General features: G+C 31.7%; 1 protein-coding gene across 4 annotated transcripts in view; it reads left to right on the plus strand.

Annotated features, from left to right (window-relative positions):
- LOC143050728 (GTP-binding protein Di-Ras2-like) overlaps positions 1-23,468 on the plus strand; it is a 39,159-nt gene that overhangs the window by 10,070 nt on the left and 5,621 nt on the right. The window contains exon 1 of one of the 4 annotated variants that reach the window (XM_076223873.1): positions 7,061-7,384. The exons of 1 other annotated variant lie outside the window; for it this stretch is intronic. In XM_076223873.1, coding sequence (XP_076079988.1) covers positions 7,379-7,384 — 6 coding nt within the window. In that variant the 5' untranslated portion in view covers positions 7,061-7,378. Of the gene's footprint in view, positions 1-7,060; positions 7,385-20,043; positions 20,185-23,468 lie in introns of those variants that run through there. 2 more of the 4 variants (XM_076223880.1, XM_076223866.1) reach the window with 2 other exon arrangements.

The raw sequence follows: 23,468 nt of genomic DNA on the forward strand, positions 1-23,468 counted from the left end.
TGTGGCACTCGTCGTGTTGCTCGTGTTATTACAAACCAGTCATAAGTCTAATTCGATACGTCAGATTCGGGAAAAAGGGTACTGGGTTGTAGTTACAACACAAGGAACATATCCACTATCATCTGTGAAAATATATATTCCGTATGCAAATGCTTATACTTCTATACTTGTAATGAAAAAAGCCATAATAAAAAAAAAAACAATTCAACTTAAACTTTTCTGACATTTAAAATTTCAATTCTATGTCCATTCATTTTCGTCCATTAGATTAAATTGATAAATTCAGTTGACAATTTATGTCAATGCAGAATACAAGATCAATGAGATCTAATATTATTGACTTAATCAAGGAAATATTCTATTTTATTCCTTAAACTTATTCATATGCTTTTTTTCCACGCCAAAAGATTGTTATATAGCAAAACAGAATTGTCTCCCTTAGCCAGCAACATTCGGTTTTAGAAATTGTAAACCTCCATAATAACTAATGTAGGCATGCTAAGAATATCTATGTGTTTATTGGAGTGAAATTGAATTAAAACAAATGAATTCCAATTATGTTCTTCAATTCTCATCCATTTTTAAAAGATAATTTGCTAAACTGTCAAGTTTAAACAGAGATATATAAGTCTTTAAAAACATTTTTGATTACATCACAGGACAAAATAAAGACAGGAGTCATCGATTCTACACGCTGCTGTGATAGCATGGGAACCAATACACAAATCAATCTAATGTCTTTCAGCTAACCATTATTTTAAATTGCAAATTGTCAAAAGTAAATAAATTTTAGATTGAACAACTCAAATTAATGACATTATTTCAAATTATTTATCAGAGATCAATATAACGGTATTCGCCCCGGTGACTTTACTTGCATAACTCTATGAATAAAACATGATGGTGTGTTAAAGGCTATCATTTAGGAATCGATATTCCCTCTTCTGGGAATCAGAAAAATATATGTATTGACCAATCGAATCGATTAATACACTGAATGTTGTTTCTATTGACCAATCATGATAATTAATTTGCGGGCTTATAAGTTCTCATAAGATTGAACGTTTTGAAATTGCACAAATCAAACTGCTGTTAAATGTCAAATGTCACTGCAATTGATAAAAAAAACTTAACGAACTTAAACAAGACATTTCCATATCTATATATAAAAAATCTATAATCCGAGGAAATGCAAAATAGGCATAATTTGTCACATGATAAGTAGTCAGAAGTCCATTAATCTTAAACGTCACCACAGACACGGGCATAGCGAACGAGTTTGGTAATACACACATCGTCAAAAGGGACAAAATGAACATCACTCTCCAAAAGGAAAATTGATGATAGGTATCCAAAATCGTTTCTTTTTAATGTACTTTAGATGGATCTGTACTGATGATTTGTGTACAGAAACAAGTCTGCTACATGTATTAAAGATTCAAAATGTGTACCTTTAATAATATCCTAACAGTGCTCTAACCCGAATAATTCAGTCGTTATATTCTGCTGATCTACGAAAGCTCCTCGTGTGGGAGAAAATCGGACACGGAAAGGGCTTGAATTATTCGAGTTAACAGTGCTAGTAAATATGTCTAGTAAACTTTCCTTTTTCATAACAGAAGAACACTTATTAATAGTACATATTGGTCATATACTAATATCTCTTTGCATGTTTCGATACTTGTACATCCTTGACTTTTATTGTTTTATGTCACGCCTTTATTGTTTTCTTAATAGTCTGCGCATCATGAATAACATTGTTTTGGTTCTTTTTAATTTTGATTTAGATATATTCTAAATATCATACACAAACAATGTTTAACTCCCAAGATCTGTTGCTGAGGTGAAGAAATTTCTGTTGTTGCAAACCGTTTACAGTCTTTTGTAATTTTTGACACTTTTTTTTTTAACTCTACATAAACGGCTTTATCAATGCAAAATATAAGGTCCAATTTGCTCTATTCATTAAAATATCTTTTCGCTATCAAAAATTACAAAAAGAAACAATTATTCTAAAAAACTAAAAAAAAACATTGACTGAAACCATATTTTTTATTGGCAATAAAGAAACAAACTTCCATCTATATAGAATCGTTTTCTTTGCTGTTATTAATCTTAGTCTGTTGAATATTCCATAAAAAGCCAACGAAACCCCTCCGAGTTGGTTGATGCTAATTGTTGTAAGAAAGCTTTCAAATTGATTATATGATGCAAAGCCTTTCTTCATAATCTCTTTTATATGTATAACTACGTGCATGTCCGTAGTTCGGAACATAGTCAGTGGTTGTTTCAGTTTTATATCTTTATAGCTTTGTCGTTCAGGAAACTGACCTTTGAAAATCTCTGTTTATTTATAGATTTTACAGACTAAGAAGATTTCTGCTGGGCAGAATTTAAATACTTGTCTATTATTGTAGACCGATTGTCAACCACTACATATTGTTACTGTTTCATGTTGATGCGTATTTTACCCTACCTTCTATAAGTTCATAAAAGGCAAGTTTATTCAACTCGTGAAATTTAAATTGATATGACTAAAAGCCTAAACATCATCAATTCAAAGAAAAATAATATTATTTTTATCCAAAGAGTAAAAGTTAATTTGACACGCGAGGGAAGTATATTTATTTTGAAAGGTGGCATAGTTTCTTAGAAAATCAATTGTAGTGATGACATTTGAGTTGTCTAATCTCTTGTCTGTAGACCGGTGACAGGCGTTATTGATGTTACTCCCACGCATCCTTTGTGTTGCATCTTAGTCCTTAAACAAAGATCTGCGACCTACTTAGTAAGAAAAATGAGACATATACTGCTATATAAAAAAATGCCTTCAGAACTACAAATTCTGTTTTCTCGAATCAAACGCTGAATTTATTAATTCCGAAGTGACAGTGAAGTTTTGAAAAGGTAAACGTTTGGTTTTTTTTTTCTTCAGTTTTAAACTGACGTTGATAGTTCTTCTGCGACTTATTAGTTTCAATATTCCTTCGGTATCTGTCGCCTCTCTTTTGAAGTTTGTATTGAAATTAAATAAGTGTCAATATCTTACCCAAAAAGGTATTTTATCTGATTAACATCGTGGTATAAGATATTTATAGAAACATATGTGTTTAGCCAACACTGTGCTTTGTACCAAACTATTTATTGATAAGATCCCAAAATAAAATCTTTTGGATTTTATGACTATTTTCGGTAAAAGCAAGAAGTTTAAACATTGAAACAAATATAGATAGGCCTAAAGCAAATGCAATAATATCAACACTTATATTTGACTGATTTTAAAATTAACAAGAATATCAAACTCCGAGAAAAATTCAAAACGGATAAATCCGTAATTAAATGGTGAAATTAAAAGCTCATACACATCAACAGTCTTTTAAATATCAAAAGGATGTTATTTGATGAGATATTTATGATACTTTTCCATGATCAAGTCTCAAAGAGGTCTTATCATGCCTTTTTTATTTGTTTTTACAATATGTGCCTTCGAATAAATTGTAAACTCACTGCTCAAACATAATTTGCATTCTGCATCTACAATTCAACATTTAGTATCATTCCGAGAAAAAATTTCTGTTTGTTTCATCATTGTACATATAACACATCATTAAACACAATTAAACATTGACAAGTACCGCAAACTATACCCTTGATGCCAGACATATTTACACTATTGATACGCTTAAGAACCTCACATTTCAATAATGAGCTTCATTTGATTTATTTATACATTTTAATGACTTCATCAATCGAAATTTAAACGTTTGAAATTGACGGTTTGTGATACTACAATTTATTCTTCGTTCAACCTACGTTTTAGTAGGAATACTTCAATTGAGCATAAAGCTTTCTCTTATCAAATTAAGAACAACCTTTTCACTAGATAGCTAGTAGGCGGCGAGCAATAAATCGGAGACATACTGAACTTTTGGATTATATTATATAGATGACATTTATGTCTACGAGAATGTCATAAGAATATAGTAGCAACCCATAGGTTTATATATGGGTTGTTAATCTATACAGTAGTAACTAATAAGATAGTGAAACATTATATTTATTTGATAAAGTATCATACATTCTATTTTTGGGATTCCATTCTATTAATTTACTTTCAGAATGTTTTTATTCTTATGACCCATATAGTAGCATTATGTTTTACGGCCTGTGTGTCCGTTTGTCCTCTCGTTTGTTCGTCCGTCCGTCTGCCCAACTTCAGGTTTATGTTTTTAGTCAAGGTATTTATGAATGAAGTTGAATTCCGATCAACTTTAAACTTAAGACACATGTTCCCTATGGTCTTATCTTCCTAATTTCTATGTCAAATTTGATCATAATTTCACGGTCCACTGAAGATACAAAATGATAGTGCAAGTGGGAAATCCGTGTTATATGGCCACGTCCTTGTTTCCCCTATCATTGCAATCTATTCTACATCATTTTTTAAAAGGATGAGGATTGGTGGTACTGTACAGACTATTATGAAAGCATTGATGTCTTAGGCAGATATATGCTCCATGCACTTCAGTGCTTTTTATGCATTTATGAAACCGATATAGTGGGACATCCTCATTTACAAAATAGATTGCCAAATGCCTTTTGTTTTGTATCTCAGTACCTTTCTTGGACAGTTACAATTCAAGTTAAATTGTTTTGCATAAGTGATTTTGACTAAACAGGACATGTCAAATATTACAATTTATGTTTTTGGTTGTATAAAAGAAAAAGTCAAACAAATCCATAAATGGAACAATTGAGCATCAAGTAGAAATCATATTCATGTATCTAACGGTATATCACGGTTGTACAAACAATTGAGCATCAAGTAGAAATCATATTCATATATCTAACGGTATGTCACGGTTGTACAAACAATTGAGCATCAAGTAGAAATCATATTCATATATCTAACGGTATGTCACGGTTGTACAAACAATTGAGCATCAAGTAGAAATCATATTCATGTACCTAACGGTATATCACGGTTGTACAAACAATTGAGGATCAATAGGAATCATATTCATGTACCTAACTGTATATCACGGTTGTACAAACAATTGAGCAACAAGTAGAAATCATATTCATGTGTCTAACGGTATATCACGGTTGTACAAACAATTGAGCATCAAATAGGAATCATATTCATGTACCTAACGGTATATCATGGTTGTACAAACAATTGAGCATCAAATAGGAATCATATTCATGTACCTAACGGTATATCACGGTTGTACAAACAATTGAGCATCAAATAGGAATCATATTCATGTACCTAACGGTATATCACGGTTGTACAAACAATTGAGCATCAAGTAGAAATCATATTCATGTCTCTAACGGTATATCACGGTTGTACAAACAATAGAGCATCAAATAGGAATCATATTCATGTACTTAACGGTATATCACGGTTGTACAAACAATTGAGCATCAAGTAGAAATCATATTCATGTACCTAACGGTATATCACGGTTGTACAAACAATTGAGCATCAAATAGGAATCATATTCATGTACCTAACGGTATATCACGGTTGTACAAACAATTGAGCATCAAGTAGAAATTATATTCATGTACCTAACGGAATATCACGGTTGTACAAACAATTGAGCATCAAATAGGAATCATATTCATGTACCTAACGGTATATCACGGTTGTACAAACAATTGAGCATCAAGTAGAAATCATATTCATGTCTCTAACGGTATATCACAGTTGTAAAAACAAATCCACAAAAAAAAGGCTTATGAACGAAAACTGTGACGCTAAACATAAAGAAAAATTGTTTTCCACGCACGAAAAGTTCTGCAATGATTATCAATAAAAAGTCGTTTTTCAAATCCCTCAATTAAAAAAGATAAGTATAGTCTGGCTAAAAGTCATGATACTTAGGCTGTATTTGTTAGCTGATATCAAACTGGTCGATTGGGAATGATTTATAAGAGGTATAATTTAGCGTTCAGTCATTGCTTAAAGACGGTCTATTTCGGTACCGTTTTTTTTCCATATTCTGCTTTTTGAGATTTTAAGATTTCTTTTTAGGAATTTGATTGTCTTGTTTGGTTTTGACAGGCATTTGAAATAAAAATTATCCGACCCGGAGCTAATCATATTGTTTTTTAAAGTACATGAATACTTAAGGGATGCACCCAAGACCAAAAACTAACAGACATTGTAGAAACATGTTAACAGACATACATTTTTGTTTGATATAGCAATAGCAAAAAAATATAAACAAGTATTTATATACAATTGAAATGACATGAATGAACATAACAAATAACAATTCATTTAAGTAATATGGTTCACTGTCAAGGATTAAACTATTTTTAGATCTTGAAGAATAAAGTTGATTTACTTATTTGATTAAGATATTTAAAACACATAGTTAAGAAAAAGGTATATTGTCCCTGATTAGCAGTAAAACATGACACCCAATGTCCAAACTAAGAATTAAATTGCACATCAAACCTTGTTGATTTTAAGTGTTAATAGAAATGAAAATATAAAATAATATGAATTATGAAAGGCAGAGAATTAAAGTCTAAATATCAAAATTGAAAATTTTATAATTAAGTCCTAAACAATAAAATGAAGCTGCTTTTCCCTGGTCACACATACAAAGTAAAACTGGAAGGAGTGTTTTAAAATATCATAGCATCATGTTGTAACTGACCAATGCAAGTTCTTCGACCCTGACTTTTTTTTTAATATTATCTATAGAACACTATCCAAGCAAACTAAATAGATAATACACGAATAAGAATCCTTAACTTGACTATTTCTTCCTGTAAATTTCAGTTTCAATTTGTATTCGTTAATATCAATGAAGCGGTAAATATTTTCTTTTTACTGTTTCTAATATTTGATCTTAGCTAAGTGAATACATTTCAAACATTAAAAGCATCGACTTTTCTAGCTGTTCTTACTTATCTGTTTATAAAGAGAGAGAAATCTTGTTTGTCAGCTCTGTCCCAGTACGATTAAGAATAATTAGACTTGTGTCAATTCTTGTCAATCAACTATAACGAGATCTTTAATGTGTATGCTTGTTTTCTAAACTACATCCATTATATGGAACCGTGTGTGCTAAAATACTGTCATACTGGATCAATAGACCGATCGAATGAATGAAAGAAGCCCACTCTTAAAACAGAAAGCTGTTTAAACCTGGCATATATCGATCGACTGTTAATGTTCTCCCGCCAAACCAAACAATCGTCTGTTTATGCATCGGGAGCAGACGACAAAACGATGCTTCTTTGAATCGTAAATGTTTTTTGGACATAACTCTTGGAATTAAGTGATGAAAAAAATCCACTAGTATCATTAGAGAAATCTTGTCATGAGGAAATATTTTACATCTGTTATTCAGTCATGCAGGTAACAACAATACTTTTGTTATACTTTTTGCTTACATCGTTTTTTCATACATTATTACTTATAAAGATAAATGTATAATTCTCAATGTTTTGACATAGGAGCAAGGAGGTGTTTGTATTTCATCAATTTTGCTATTTTTATGATTGTCAGCATTTATTTAACTTTAGGTTGTTTATCTATTGTATTTGTAAAGTAAGACGTTTTTTTGGTCGTCAATATGATTATTGTGTTTTTACGTGATCTTTGGATGTGTGTGCGTGTAAATTTGAATTATGGAATCACAGAGGAATATATTAGTTTGACATTGGTGGAAATGGGGAAAATAAAAACTATTATTTTGTTTTAGATCATCCAAGATAATTTACCTTAGATATTTTTTTTAATTTTTTTTTGTACATTTAAAGGCTTTTTGGATTGTTCAGAAGCATAAACGACTGCTTTAACTGGTGCGGAGTCTTAAACGGGGGTTTTATGCTTTTAAATCACCATTTGCTCTGAGTCTTACGTTGTTTTTTTTATGCTTTTAAATCACCATTTGCTCTGAGTCTTACGTTGTTTTTTATGCTTTTAAATTACCATTTACTCTGAGTCTTATGTTTTTTTCTTCATGCTTTTAAATCAGCATTTCCTCTTAATCTTAAAATAGCTTTTGAATACGTGTTATGTGAAACATTCACCACGAAATCTAACAGAATTTAAACCATATACATTTTTTCGCTTGAAAGGATGCAATCCATATTTTTTTTTGGTTTATACCATAATGTATAATGCTCTATAACATTCTTTATACAAGTTTGCAAACCTGTTTATTTCCACATGATAGCAAGCGCTGTATATAAAAATAAATTCATAAAGCACATTGAACATAAGAAATTCTGTATAATGGTTTGTCATCGATATGTTTGGTCTCTTTACTGTTAACCGTCTAGGGTATTTTAAGTTTGTTAACTCAGTTTATTATAAAGTGTATGACATTTGTAGAAATGTACGGTTCTAACAAGCTCAGACTAATTCAACTCTAGTCGTATCCTATTTTCTTGTCTGTTGTTCCAAATTTTGATCATGTAGCTCCAAGCATTTGGATTTTCGAATATTTCAAAATTAGAAAACTTCAAAAACTTCGAGAGTTCTTTTTTTAATTTAAAAAAAGAAGATATGCGTGGTAACTAGTACTAGACCTATCCCACATCAATTAGAAGATTGTTTTGTTTTAATCAATTATTTTTGAACAAAGGTCATGGAAAAGGACTCAGTGTATATGCACCTATCCCATACAAGATGTATTGATTAGTCATTAGTTATTATATATATATATATATATATATATATATATATATATATATATATATATATATATATATATATATATATATATATATATATATATATATATATAGTTGTCACTGACTCAGACGTACTTATAAATATAATTATTTTCTGTGACTGTATATTACATTAATTTGTAGGATCCTTTACTATAGATAATTTAGCTGATCTGTAACAATAACATCTTCATGCCTTATATATCATGTACTGTAGTGCGCCGCTAGATTAAAACTGACGTGGAAAGGTAACACACGGCCAGCGAAAGCTCTTTTTTTGAGAGCCCAGGTGGTCGTGTGGTCTAGCGGGACGGCTGCAGTGCAGGCGATTTGGTGTCACGATATCACAGTATCATGGGTTCGAATCCCGGCCAGGGAAGAACCAAAAATATGCGAAAGCAAATTTACAGATCTAACATTGTTGGGTTGATGTTTAGACGAGTTGTATATATACGAATTGTATATACATTATGTACACAGCCATGTATCACCATCATTGATGGCGATCCGATGGATACATCTGTTTTAGAGTTGTCACTGACTCAGACGTACTTATATATATATATATATAACATGAATTTATACACCTCTGTTAGTCTCAGTGATAATTTGCAGAGTGCTAAATAGTCTAAAGCTGAAATAATCTATTCCATTCATACATTTGGTATGATCAATTGTTTGAAACAGAAATAATCTACATTTGGTATTATCAATATTGTTTAAAACAGAAATAATTTATTTCATCCATACATTTGGTATTATCAATTGTTTGAAACATAAATAACTTATTCCATTCTTTGGTATGATCAATTGTTTGATACAGAATTAATCTAAATTTAATTCCGTTCATACCTTTATGCCCGCGTCACACTGTCCCGATTTTTACGCCGATGGCAACACGATTATGGAAATTTTCAAAATCGGGACTGATCGTATCCAGATCGGGCTATTCGTTGTGTCATCTTTAACCATCGTAGAACCATCGGCCACTTTTTCTAGCCTTCGGGGACAACTTCGGGAAGGGTTCTAAATTTTTTAACATGTTAAAAAATTCCCGAAGGTGCGTCCGATGTTTATGGTTCGTATTGAGTTCGTATCACCATCCTCACCATCGTAATGTCACCGGGAATGCATCTTTGAAAATCGTATTGCATTCGTGTTTCCATCGTTTCCATCGGGCAGTTTTGACATTACGATGTCTACACGAATGAATCACGAAGCTAACCGAAGGTCTTACGATGGCAACACGACTTCGTGAAGACCTCGTAATCCCGTCGTGATGCCATTGAATAAAAGTACGAAGGTGACAAGATGGAACTACGACGGCAATAAATCCAGCTAAATGTAAGTTAATTTTCGCGCTTAAATTCATTTAAAGTGCCATGCGCGATATGCACTGGTCAGTCTAATACGACAGTTAAGAAAGACGTTCACAAAACATGGACCTCATATCATATGATTCTATGAGAACAAGAAAGGCGACAGCGTTGTTTCTATTCATTCAAATGGAACAAGAAGAGCAGGTATTACAGGCTCAGGATTTACTTTTACAAAATAAAATATTATTTTTTGTCAATTTTTCATATCAAATAACATAATAAAAATCATAAACGCGCCTCGTATACCAACACTGCAGGTACACGTATATAGGGAAACCAACTTTTTCTTCATTATTCTGATTTTTTATGTATCGTCTGAGTTGTTGTCCCACGAATGTTTACTCCATAAACATTTTTTTTTCTATATGTCATATTATTCCGCATTTGTTGCTTTCCCCACATCCTTCCTTTAATCTATATTATTATGATATTCTCCTGGAAAGAGCTCTTTTTGAATAAAAGGGATCAACGAACCCATTACCTTACCTTTAAGATAGATCAGTAAACATGGGCATAATTATGGGTGATTATTCAGACTAGTGCACACATTTTACAGTTCAAACAAGGCAATGCCGAGCGTGGCATCCCCTCGTACGTAACATATTGGGGACAAATATGGACACTATATTTGTATATGACACATGCAGAAAATGGTAAATTGAATACGCATATTTGATACATAAACTATTTTTTTAGAAATCAACCAAATTATTCAGTAACTGGAAATACCCACGATCTTCCGTCTTATGATTAAATCAAAAATTAAATGTACAATATAATATATATTCAATATTGATCAAACAATTTGAAACGCGTGATGCCTTCGGCATATAATTTAAATGCATCGTAAGCTGTACACGACGTCTTTTAGACATCGTATGGCCATCGCGCCATCATCGTAATCCATCGTGTAGCCTTCGTGATCCATCTTGTAGGCTTCGGCTGAGATATGAAGCTCAAATACCGTCTTCGGTTAACCTTCGTATGTCCATCTTTTGCTATCGTATATACTTTCGGCACCCTCGTATAGACTTCGTTATTCATCGTACTTGCTTCGGTCACTTTTGGGTATTTAAAGAGATCGGGACCAACTTCGTACGAACTTACAATTTTCGCATTCGGGTGTCCATCGTATATAAAAATCGGGACAGTGTGACGCGGGCATTAGTATTATCACTTGATACGTTTTTTTTTTTTTTTATTTATTCTTCCAAAGTCTCTTACTCCACAAAGTTAATATCGTACTTCTCGTGCAATAATATATCTTTCGCTTTTGAACAGTACTACTTCCTAACCGTATAACACGATGGGTGCCCCATGTGAAGCAGGACCTGCTTACCCCTGGAGCACATAAGGTCACCATCGGTTTTTGGTGGTGTTCATGTTGCTTGGACTTTAGTTTTCTATGTTGTATTTTGTGTACTGTTGTTTGTCTTTTTGTCGTTTTTCGTCTGTTCGTCCTTGGGTGAGTCAGGGTTTCTGATTTGTGAGTATGAATATTCTATTGGTATCTTTCGCTCTCTATGCTTGACCATTAGTTATCAAGAAAATCGTTTAAGAGCCTTTTAAGAATACAGTTGAATGGAAAAGATTGATGTTTAAAATACCCTTTATACCGAGTAAAATTATATGGTGTTTTGTCGAAAAGAAATAAAACCTAAAACTAAAACGTTAGAGAGTGTTGGCTTTCATTAATCATGGATTTACTTATTAATTGTGTTAAGTATAAGTTATTGGACATTTTATCGACAGATACAAATAAGATACAAATAAGGAAAATCAATAGGTTTCCCCATAGACCGATGATCAAATTAATACAATGTATATAAAAACATAATTATAAGTTTGTGATTAATCTCGTTGACAATGTCAGTAATTGTAGACAATATGGACGTCATAACTGACCTCTATTACTGAAATCTAATTATTTAACTTGCTTGTTTTAATCAACATTCTGTAATTAATGTCAGCTTATTTGGTCCTACGTGCAAAAACTATCGATTCCCATCTACTTGGAAGAAAGTTAGAAGTTAAAAAAAAGTTCAAAATCAATATTCACTTCAGTTTTCCATTTGAAAATCATTTTGTGTAAAAGTGCTTGAACTAACTTAATTTTATTGTCAGTTTTTCCATTTTCTTTTCTTTTACTGAGCATATATAAGTCATCCTAATTGATTAAAAACAGATTGACTTGTTGTAAAGTTTTCAGAAACTATTCCAATTTCTTGTACGTAAAAACAATGTAAAAACGTTTTTGTTATTCACGACAATCTCCATTATTTGGTGTCCATTAACCAAATTAAACAGCTATATACACTAGCGTACTGGATACACTATAAAATAATAATGTTTTTCATTATCTTCTTGGTATCGTGTATTGATCTCTCTCTCTATATATATATATCTTGTTTCGTCTTCATTTGAGCAGAGTTGACCTTATATGTTCTCGAGCTGTTACTCATTTTTATCCCTATTGCAATATAATTCATAATATGTTGCCTTCTAAAAAGTTAAGCTGTGAGCTTTCCTGGTGAAGGATTACATAGAAAACTGAAAGTATCTTTTACCTTGGGAAACATTTCAACGTGGCTACATACCATATGCCAATTTAATTCACTTTGCCCCTTTTTATTTATAGAAATTCATACAATATTAGTGAAAGAAACAACTCAAATATCATTCTTAAATAAAAAGCTTTGCTTTAACAACGGGAAACATAACTGTTGAAAATAATTTGTACTGGAAAAAAAAAAAACTTCCCAGAAGAAAACTATGTTTCCAGAACTGGCAATCACCCTTAATGGTGGAATACGTTGTTCTGTGAAATTGAAGTTTGTAATAGTGTCGCATATTGACACGAGAACGGTCTTGATCTATAATTCATTCAGTTGATTGAAAAAGATCTAACTATAATGCTAATGGTACTGTAAAGTGAAAGGAAGTTTATAAATTATTAGCCATAACGGTATTATTTGGTAACATGGGATTTGACTTATTATTTTAGTATCCTTGATAATTTGAAAAGGAAATCCGGAGAACGAAAAATTCTTGTTAAAATTTTGGTTCCTGTAGTCAAGATTTCTAGGTAAAATTGTACGATTTATATTATATCAACTGAAAACAAATAACAAGCATCAATTACCATAATTTGGTTTCTATATAATATACAACTTAAATAATCATTGTCTCGTTTACCAGGAATAATAAGATTATTATATTAGTTATAAAATTAGTAAACAAGCTTTATAAGGACAGATCCATAAATAATTCATCACTAATACTGTAGACACTACTGAAGTGAGTAATATAAATTATATACTGACTAAAAACTAATTTTAAGCTTTATTTTGTGATACTCTTGCTTTATTAACACATGGACCTAATAGTTTATAGGACGACGGATACGTTACACACCCATATTTACAGAGTATGATTAGTATTGATATATTTGTCCATTAATTCAGTTTATACAAAATAATTTCAATAAAAGAACCAATCAGCTTCCATAATGGTACTAGGAAGAATGGTATGTTTACAAAGTAAATGATACCATTGTGATTGTTATAATTTGTCTGAGCTCAAAAACTTCTATAAATTAGTTTTAATCATTTTCCTATCAGTTAATTTATTGATGAATGAAGAAGATAGCGTATCGTAAGTTAAATTTCACATAATGGTCCTTTTTCTACACGCTAAAATTTCACTCCTTTCACTAACTTTTGATTACACAGGTGGTTAAACGTATATAAAAATATAAAAATACATAGGAAATATGATAATTAACAATGCATGGAATCGTTCTAAAGCATTTTTGCTCACATTTATTGTGAGTGGAAGCCATTTTTAACCACAATAGTATGTTTTTTTTTATACTGATAACAGTCCCAAATTATGTCTCTCTAATGAGATGAAACCTAGAAATCATATCTGGGAACCAGTATGTCAACAAAACAAATTATCTATGAATATTATATATCTCCCCAAAAGAGGCGTGGTTTCAGAAACAGCTGTATTTGTAAAGTGCAACCTACATCTCCTTAGTTTAGTTTGCGAATTTTTTCCATCATAAACTAGGCGGATAATCACATGTTTACTACTTATCACGAGCACCACGAACGGTACTAATAATGAGACGGAACTGCTGACCCTTACTGCTAATATCAAATGAATACTTATACCTTAAGATATAAAAGAAGCAACATATTTCTAATGTCCCAAATTAGAAATATTTTGTATTATCGTCAAACAATCAACATTTACAACTGATACTTTCGCCACAAGACTTGACAGTCGTTCCAATAGATTGATTTTTGCTTGTTAAACGTCCAGAGGGAAATATCGCATGCATTCAGGACAAGATCAAATAAACAATTAATACAAAAGGTAGGTTCCTCAAGGCAGGTCGAAAGTGTTTACAGCCATTGAAAAATTAATACAAAAGGTAGGTTCCTCAAGGCAGGTCGAAAGTGTTTACAGCCATTGAAAAATTAAGGTATATTAGATAGGGACAACAATTTTCCCGTGAAACAAGCAACCTGAGGTGTTTGAAAGGGTCCTTTGGCGTGCTGTGTAATTCAGAGGTTTTTGATTTTTTTTTCAAATGTCTTTCCTTCTCATCTCTAAATACACAGCGTGGTAGCTGAAACTGGTGTTAAAATATGTTCATTGCTACTACGATTGTGTTGGTGGACTTATTATTCTTTATAGTGCAAAGGGTTAGCGTAATTTAGTGACAATACTATATTACTTTTTCCAATGCTTGGTTCACTTGGCTATAACTTTTACAAGTACTACTACAAGTAATATAATGAACTTACAACTTTAGTGTTATATATCATTTTCATTATAAAGTAGGGAGTGCTGAGTACTCTCAAGTCTAAGCAAAACTTCCCACGTGATTAGATGGCAGATTTGATTCAGAAATTTGTTTTGGTGTCAGATGTTTGGTTGTCCTTACTTGAAACTTTGAACCATGGGTTTAAAAACGTGTGCAAATTGTGTTAAGCAAATAGTTATTTTAGTTGGATTGGATTGTTTTTCTTTTGGTGGATGCTATGGTACTATTCATTTTCTGTTTTTAATATATACTGTCAATGTTATACTTTACGTAATGGCTATACAGTAGACAAAAAGACACATTTTCTTTCAATTTCCTAATAGTCGTGCTGGCTCTATTGCTATACTTAGCATCCTTCTGATATCTCCTATGCACAATTCCCAGTTGGTTCAATATTCATGTTTAGCATTAAGGTCTCGTATTTCCATAAACGTAAAAATTGTATTGTTAAAACTTTTACAATAGAAATATAGCTAAGAATTCATTTCGTAGGGTTCACTGCATTGTTTTCAGATATAGAGATTTATTTTGGGAAGAATGACTTCAACTACAGAAATTATAAAATGCGATTATCAACACCGAATTTTTAAGCCACACATCATTTACAAAGCAAACAATCTAAAGATCTGTCCTTCCGTCTTTCTTTTTGACTGAATAAGTTTATTGAGAAAGATTCTGATAATACTGTATTAATGATGTAAACACCAAGTTTCTTATTCGTAGTTTGAAACAAAACAAGAATGTTTCTGTTCTTTTTATGAATTGAAATTCAGTACCAGTATTCTGGTAATTGCACAAGATCGGTTTTTTCATTTTATATGACTTTTTATATGAAATCTACTACTATTTTGAGATTGGAACGACAATCAGGGGATTCTGTGTCTATGATAGATATTCCAAAGCCTCTGGTTAATCTTTAATAAAAGCACAACGATTTATAAATTGGAACAACTTGCGCTTGGTACATTGTAAGGACATTTGCCTATTTCTGTAATCCGTAGGTCAATTTCCAAATTCATTTGTTTTCATTTGCAGTTTTGGATTGCTTTCTCTAAAGAGTTTATTTATAATCTCCTTTTTTCATAAATAAAAGTTTTTTTTAGCATTTATCTAGTCTACAAAACACGAAATAACTGCATTCGATACCACTGATAAAATCCCTTCTTTGAAAACCACATGATTCCATTAGATTGAATTTTCTACGTTCGATACTACTGATGAAAGTCCTTCTTTTGAAGACAACATACTATCGTTAAATTTATGTTTCTTCCTTCGATACCACTGATAAAAGTTCTTCTTAAAAGACAACACATTATCGTTATATTTATGTTTCTATGTTCGATATTACTGAAGAAAATCCTTCTTTGAAGACAACATAATATTTTTAGATCTATGTTTCTACGTTCGATGCCACTGAAGAAAATCCTTATTTGAAGACAACATAATATCATAAGTTCTATGATTTGTGATTCAAAAATGATGTCTTCGAGATGAAGTTATTTTCATTAATTTTTTTCAGACGTTAAATTACTGTTTATTATTCTGACCTCATTTGCTTCATGTTGTTCGGTTCTTATTCTTGATTAATAACAATTTTATTATAGTAATTATTTGTTGATGAAGCATTATTCTTCTATTTTTTTTCAATTTTTTTTTTGGAATGAGTTTTGAATATCAGTTTCCCTTACAAGACGTCTAAAAGAATCATTTGAAAAGTAAGAAATAATTTAATTAGAAGACAGGTTAACCAAACCATTATCGATTGGATGACAATACTTTTAATGACTGATTTTACGAGCAAGAGCTGTAAATAATAGAGAGAAAAAGCAAGACTAATGCATTATGAAAGACCAGTGGTTACTGAAAATAGATGATGTATATATGGTCTGTTTGTTTTGGATATATCCTGTTACAAAAAGAAAATAGCACATTGGTTTTTCAAAATTGAATTCTGTGTACTTTAAAACAATTTTTTTTTCAATAGTTTCATGGTATATTGAGCTTGAATTTCACAGACGAATGTCATACAGGATACTGAACAAAGATTGGGAAAACAAACCCGGTCACGTACGGTTTAAAGTCGGTTTCAATTGTTAGCACAATGTGAAGTATGCATTGATCTGCATCTCTTTGACATAAAAAGAGTCAAATGTTATATTGGACCTGTAGTATCCTTTGCCGTTCATAATTCAACGCTTGGAGAAGTTGGTTCAGTGATTGAAGACGAGGTTGGCATTAGCGGAAGCTTTAGTCAATTTCGTACCAAGATGTGCCATAGGGCGGTAAAATCCTGCAACTTTGAGGGCCATGGCAATTCAATTACAATGTTCTGAGCTAGGAAATAAATGATTGATCTTGCTTTTTGAGGCCGGGCATTATTCCATTGAAACGTCTCCCTCTGTCGATCAAATACATTGAGCATATGTGGCTGTGAATATCATCTCTATCGCGTTGAGTCGTTATTTCTTTTTGACACGCACTAACGATCAGCTAGACACATGTATGGTCGGGTTAGTCCATTATATCTTTGATGAGAAAAAATATGACTAATAGCTGTACAAAATTTGACGTCCATTCCAAATAGTCTATACCAACAATGTCTTGTGGAATACATGCACACTTTTTCAGCTTAGTAACTTCAATTTTCAAAATCAAGGTCTAGAAAAATAAACTTGTCTATTGCCAAATTTTAATTTTTTAATTAGATTTATTTTTATATACATCCAAACAAACCGAATTGCCCTTTTCTTGTTATTTCGTTTAAAATGTTTTTATCATAAGTCTGGCTGTTTTATCTTTATATCACTTTTATTAAATATACAAGTTTCGCAAAAAAGGTAAATCATAGTGGGTGTAGAAAATGGTTGATTATCTCGAGTTTATTAATATGCAAAGCATGACAAACGTCGTTATTTCGATTGAATTAACTAAACATTTAATTACAGGAGTTAACATATAATAATCAATCAGTGTAATTAATACATCACGAAACTTGTCGTTAGTAACAAGAACTCTTCAAACAAACTAACGAGTCATTCTTTGTCGGTGTACTGGCTCTTCAGTTTCTAGATAGTTGCTTCTGGCAAGTCTATGTCATGAAATTACGCAAAGCTATGCAATTGCATTACTTTAAAAGCATCTAGAAAATAACTTAAGATTGATCTGATGTTATACAATTACCAATAAAACACTTGTTAATAAACGAAGGTTCACCAGTTTACTTTTTTTGAGTGGGAGTAAAGAATTTTGTTTATCGTTATTGTACATCGGTAATAACTGCTGTGAAGATTTCAGTAGAATATTTAAATTGCAACACGTATATGAATTGTATTTACAGTTAAAAATATCTCGAGTTCTAAATAATCGTTAGAATGATTGATAGACGAGCGGATTGACGTTAAACGTTGATTGAAAAAAAAAACAAACTATGGGCATAGATGTTTGAAACTTCGTATCGCATCATAAGATGATCACATGATCCTTTATATATCTATATAACGCTATATCACCACTCTTTTCATTTAGGGATGAAACATATGAATATAATATGAATATGAACTCTACTTGGTACAAGTTTTTTTTTAATTGCTACAGTTGCCATGACGTTGTCAAATATCGTTGTCAATGTAATGGAATTTGATTCGACTGTCATACATGTGAGAGGTGTAGTTAGCTATATAACCAAGTAAAATCACCATTTTCTTCATAAGTCCAAGTCAGGAATAGGACAGTTGTTTTCCATTCGTTTGATGTGTTTGAGTTTTTGATTTTGCCGTTTAATTAGAGACTTTCCGTTTTGAGTTTTCCTCGGAGTTCAGTATTTTTGTGATTTTGCTTTTTGCCTTGTGTTTCAATACTAAATGTCGTGTGTATAGAGGAGTAACAAAGCAGCAAACACCAATCATGCTACCATTACCAACCTGTCGGTCTGATTGAATTATCTTGTGGGCAATGTCATCCAAAATACTTATGTGAGTCTGTTCTAAATCTTGAGGATCAGTTAAACCTTCCTTTGTTTAAGTGAACGCAACCGAAAATGAAAAAGAATAAAAGATATCATTTAACTGAATGAAAAGCAACGAAATATAACCTTTCTTCATAGCATATTTAAGATCAAATTTGAGTGAGTGAATAGAATATCGATGTACTCATGGGGTGGTAATAACAAATGTCTCAGACAAACAAGTGAACATTAACTTATGTAGAACAAAATCATCATAGATACCAGGATTGAAATATTATATTTTCGCCAGACGCGCGTTTCGTCTATAAAAGACTCACCAGTGACGCTCGCATCAAAAAATGTTAAAAAGGCAAAATAAAGTACAAGGAAGGTTGAAGAGCATTGAGGACCAAAACACTTTAATATTGTTAAGAAAAGTTACGGATTTTTTGGTACACTAAGGACACAATATTAAATAACTTGTGTTTAATACTTTTAATTTTATGCAACATTTGTTAGTTTGTGGAAACACACAATTGAGTCATAAAGAATGTATGCAATACTTAAGAATGTGAAAGTATATAGATTGTGTAACTTGCTTATGCTTCATTGGATGTATAAGCATAGGCTTCAAAATACTTCGTAATCTATAGAGACGTGTTTAATATACCTCCACTTTTTTCAAAATATCACAAAATAGATTCAATGTATAAGATACGCTAGCTGATTCCAAACTTTTGTATTTTAGTAGCATTTTTGAAGTCCATAACTAACTGATAAAGAGACTAATTTTAGAGTTCCGATGAGACATATGATTTATAACAATATTGTTTAGCCATTGGTTTATATTTGATTGAATACATTTCTAAATGAAAAATAAGTTGCTAATGAGACACCTATCACACTGTGTTTTTCTTTTAATGGTCAAATTATCGCCATAACAAAATATTTCTTGCACGTGGTTCAGTGTTAAGATGCTTGTGTATTTTACATCCATTAGGGAAGCCAAATTGACTTTTATCACGGTACAAACAAGTAAACTTTTCAATTTATTCACATATTGTCACAGTCACGATCGTAAGTTTTTAATAGTTTGCGTCAAAGTTTAAATTTAGATCTTTAAATGAACATACCAAAACAAGTGACGTCAGATTCAATAGTATTTTTCAATCATTTAAACTTTAAACCTACAACACGAAAAAGTCAAAGGTTCAAAATGATGTCAGAAATATTTACAAATACAAATCGCCTCTTGTCCTGTTTAACTAATTTTAGTTTAACGGACTGCAGATGATACAGAACTTGTATAATATTGTAAGGTAAGACCGATATCTTAAAGTTTACTTATATAAAAAAAAGAACCATAGCATTAAACGCATTTTTTTTAGGGTAAATCTACGGTTAAATCGAACTTTGATACATTTTACTGTCGAAAAACTAGCTTACATTTTGCACAATTATTCCATTTTATTAGCCTATTAGTTCAAGTGACCATATGGATACTTTTGTTTGCAAATGAATTTATGCAATTGTGCGAAAAATGAGCTAAATGGCTTTATATTGTGTAAAACGGCAGATAAAAATATACTATTAAACGAAAAGGTCTGAAATGTTATATTTGAAACTATAGAATGCATTTTTGTATACGTGAGATATTTGATACCGATTTTAGAATTGAGCAATAGATGTTTGAAACTTCGTATCGCATCATAAAATGATCACATGATCCTTTATATATCTATATAACGCTATATCACACTCTTTTCAAATATTTACTGAAGACCCTTATGATAACGATATAACACAATATCTAATATCAAAGAAACAACCCTTATGATCTATTATAAGTGCTAGTTGGAAATAAGATTTTGATTCTTAAGACTTATATCATATAAAAAAATGTTTTATAATTGAAATTGTTTTAATGCAAATAGTGTGGAATTGGAGTTTTACTCAAATGATATATGTATATTTACCCGATATCACAACTTCAGCAAAGCCCAGGGCCACGTGAAGGATATATTTGAAAGACCTTGGGATATATGAGTTTCTGGAATATAAAATACAGTTACCGAATATAATGTGTTTTCTCCTGGGGGACTGAGGACTAGTTGACGAATTGTAAAACATGTGTCACTGTTGTAATCAGAAACCACAGGGCATGATTACACTGGTCCATAGCTTTCTGTATATTTAAAAAAAACGTATCACGACGAGTGATATTTTATATCAGTATCAATATGGTATTTCATTTAAAAAAAAACATTTATAGTACAAAGAAAGCATTCTATTTTACGCTATAAATACAATCTATAGACCAAATTAATAGTGCCCTTTGGTTTCTTATTTCAAACTATATTACTACAGTGACAAATCTTTTAGTATTTATACACTAGGCCTCTTATAAGTATATATATAAGAACTAGAGGCTCTAAAGAGCCTGTGTCGCTCACCTTGGTCTATGTGAATACTAAACAAAGGACACAGATGGATTCAAGACAAAATTGTGGTTTGGTGATGGTAATGTGTTTGTAGATCTTACTTTACTGAACATTCTTGCTGCTTACAATTATCTCTATCTACAATTATCTCTATCTATAATGAACTTGACCCAGTAGTTACAGTGGAAAATGTTAGTAAAATTTTACAAATTTTGTGAAAATTGTTAAAAAAATGACTATATAAAGGGCAATAACTCCTTAGGGGTCAATTGACCATTTTGGTCATGTTGACTTCTTTTTAGGTCTTACTTTGCTGTACATTATTGCTGTTTACAGTTTATCTCTATCTATTATAATATTCAAGATAATAACCAAAAACAGCAAAATTTCCTTAAAATTACCAATTCAGGGCAGCAACCCAACAACAGGTTGTCCGATTCATCTGAAAATTTCAGGGCAGTTAGATTTTGACCTGATGAACAATTTTCCCCATGTCAGATTTGCTCTAAATGCTTTGGTTTTTGAGTTATAAACCAAAAACTGCATTTTACCCCATGTTCTATTTTTAGCCATGGCGGCCATCTTGGTTGGTTGACCGGGTCACCGGACACATTTTTAAAACTAGATACCCCAATGATGATTGTGGCCATGTTTGGTTTAATTTGGCCCAGTAGTTTCAGAGGAGAAGATTTTTCTAAAAGATGACTAAGATTTACGAAAAATGGTTAAAAATTGACTATAAAGGGCAATAACTCCTAAAGGGGTCAATTGACCATTTCAGTCATGTTGACTTATTTGTAAATCTTACTTTGCTGAACATTATTGCTGTTTACAGTTTATCTTTATCTATAATGATATTCAAGATAATAACCAAAAACAGCAAAATTTCCTTAAAATTACATATTCAGGGGCAGCAACCCAACAACGGATTGTCTGATTCATCTGAAAATTTCAGGGCAGATAGATCTTGACCTGATAAACAATTTTACCCCTGTCAGATTTGCTCAAAATGCTTTGGTTTTTGAGTTATAAGCCAAAAACTGCATTTTACCCCTATGTTCTATTTTTAGCCATGGCGGCCATCTTGGTTGGTTGGCGGGGTCACGCCACACATTTTTTAAACTAGATACCCCAATGATGATTGTGGCCAAGTTTGGTTTAATTTGGCCCAGCAGTTTCAGAGGAGAAGATTTTTGTAAAAGTTAACGACGACGGACGACGGACGACGACGGACGACGACGGACGATGACGGACGACGACGACGGACGACGGACGCAAAGTGATGGGAAAAGCTCACTTGGCCCTTCGGGCCAGGTGAGCTAAAAATCAATGACAATTTGATAAACAGAATATATGGATAGGTTCGACCTTCAGTTGTTATAATAACTAATCATTGTGAATTTTATTGATCAGATGATTGGTGTATTATTCATTCTCCCAAATAGTTACATATACAGTTATTTTTGTAATACGTCGTGCTTATCGTTCAATTTAAAACGTAAATGTTTAAATGAATGAAAAAGGTTTGTCCTAGATCTCTTTAATTTGTTGGTAAACAGAACAGAAGTACTGTGACGTCAGAAATATATTTATTTACAGTTCATTAAATATTAATATCAAGTAAAAAGTGATAGTTGATATTCACTAATAGGTCCACTTACGATATAATCATTAGTGAGGTGATATATAAAGGTCACAGCAATACCTTTATCAATAAAACTTGTTAATCTGAAAGTAATTGTAGAAAAAAGATGTATGCATAGTTTACACGTATTATTTATGTAAAATAACTCAGCACTTTGTGCTCCTCATGAAAACTTAAAACCTCTTTTTTTCGAACAATAAGTTTATGTCACAGACCATTTGAATTTACATAAGCAATATTATTTGAATTTTTATGGAACATATCTAGTAACCACTTTTAGTCATTTGTTTTCATTTTCAACTTTTTTTTTTAAGTCTTATCCTTAAGTGGAAAAATATGCATAATAACTTGATTAAAATTAGATCTTTCACATTAGATTTTTTTCACATCGCACAGATAAATTTGTTTTCTACTGGTGTATCAAAAACGCACACAGAGTTCATTTGTATATTTGTATCTAAATACATTTTATGCAATAATGAATGCATCTCTTTGATACAACCGACTAATGCCATAC

Source organism: Mytilus galloprovincialis, chromosome 1 (assembly GCF_965363235.1).
Source record: "Mytilus galloprovincialis chromosome 1, xbMytGall1.hap1.1, whole genome shotgun sequence".
In the NCBI taxonomy this organism is placed as follows: domain Eukaryota; kingdom Metazoa; phylum Mollusca; class Bivalvia; order Mytilida; family Mytilidae; genus Mytilus; species Mytilus galloprovincialis.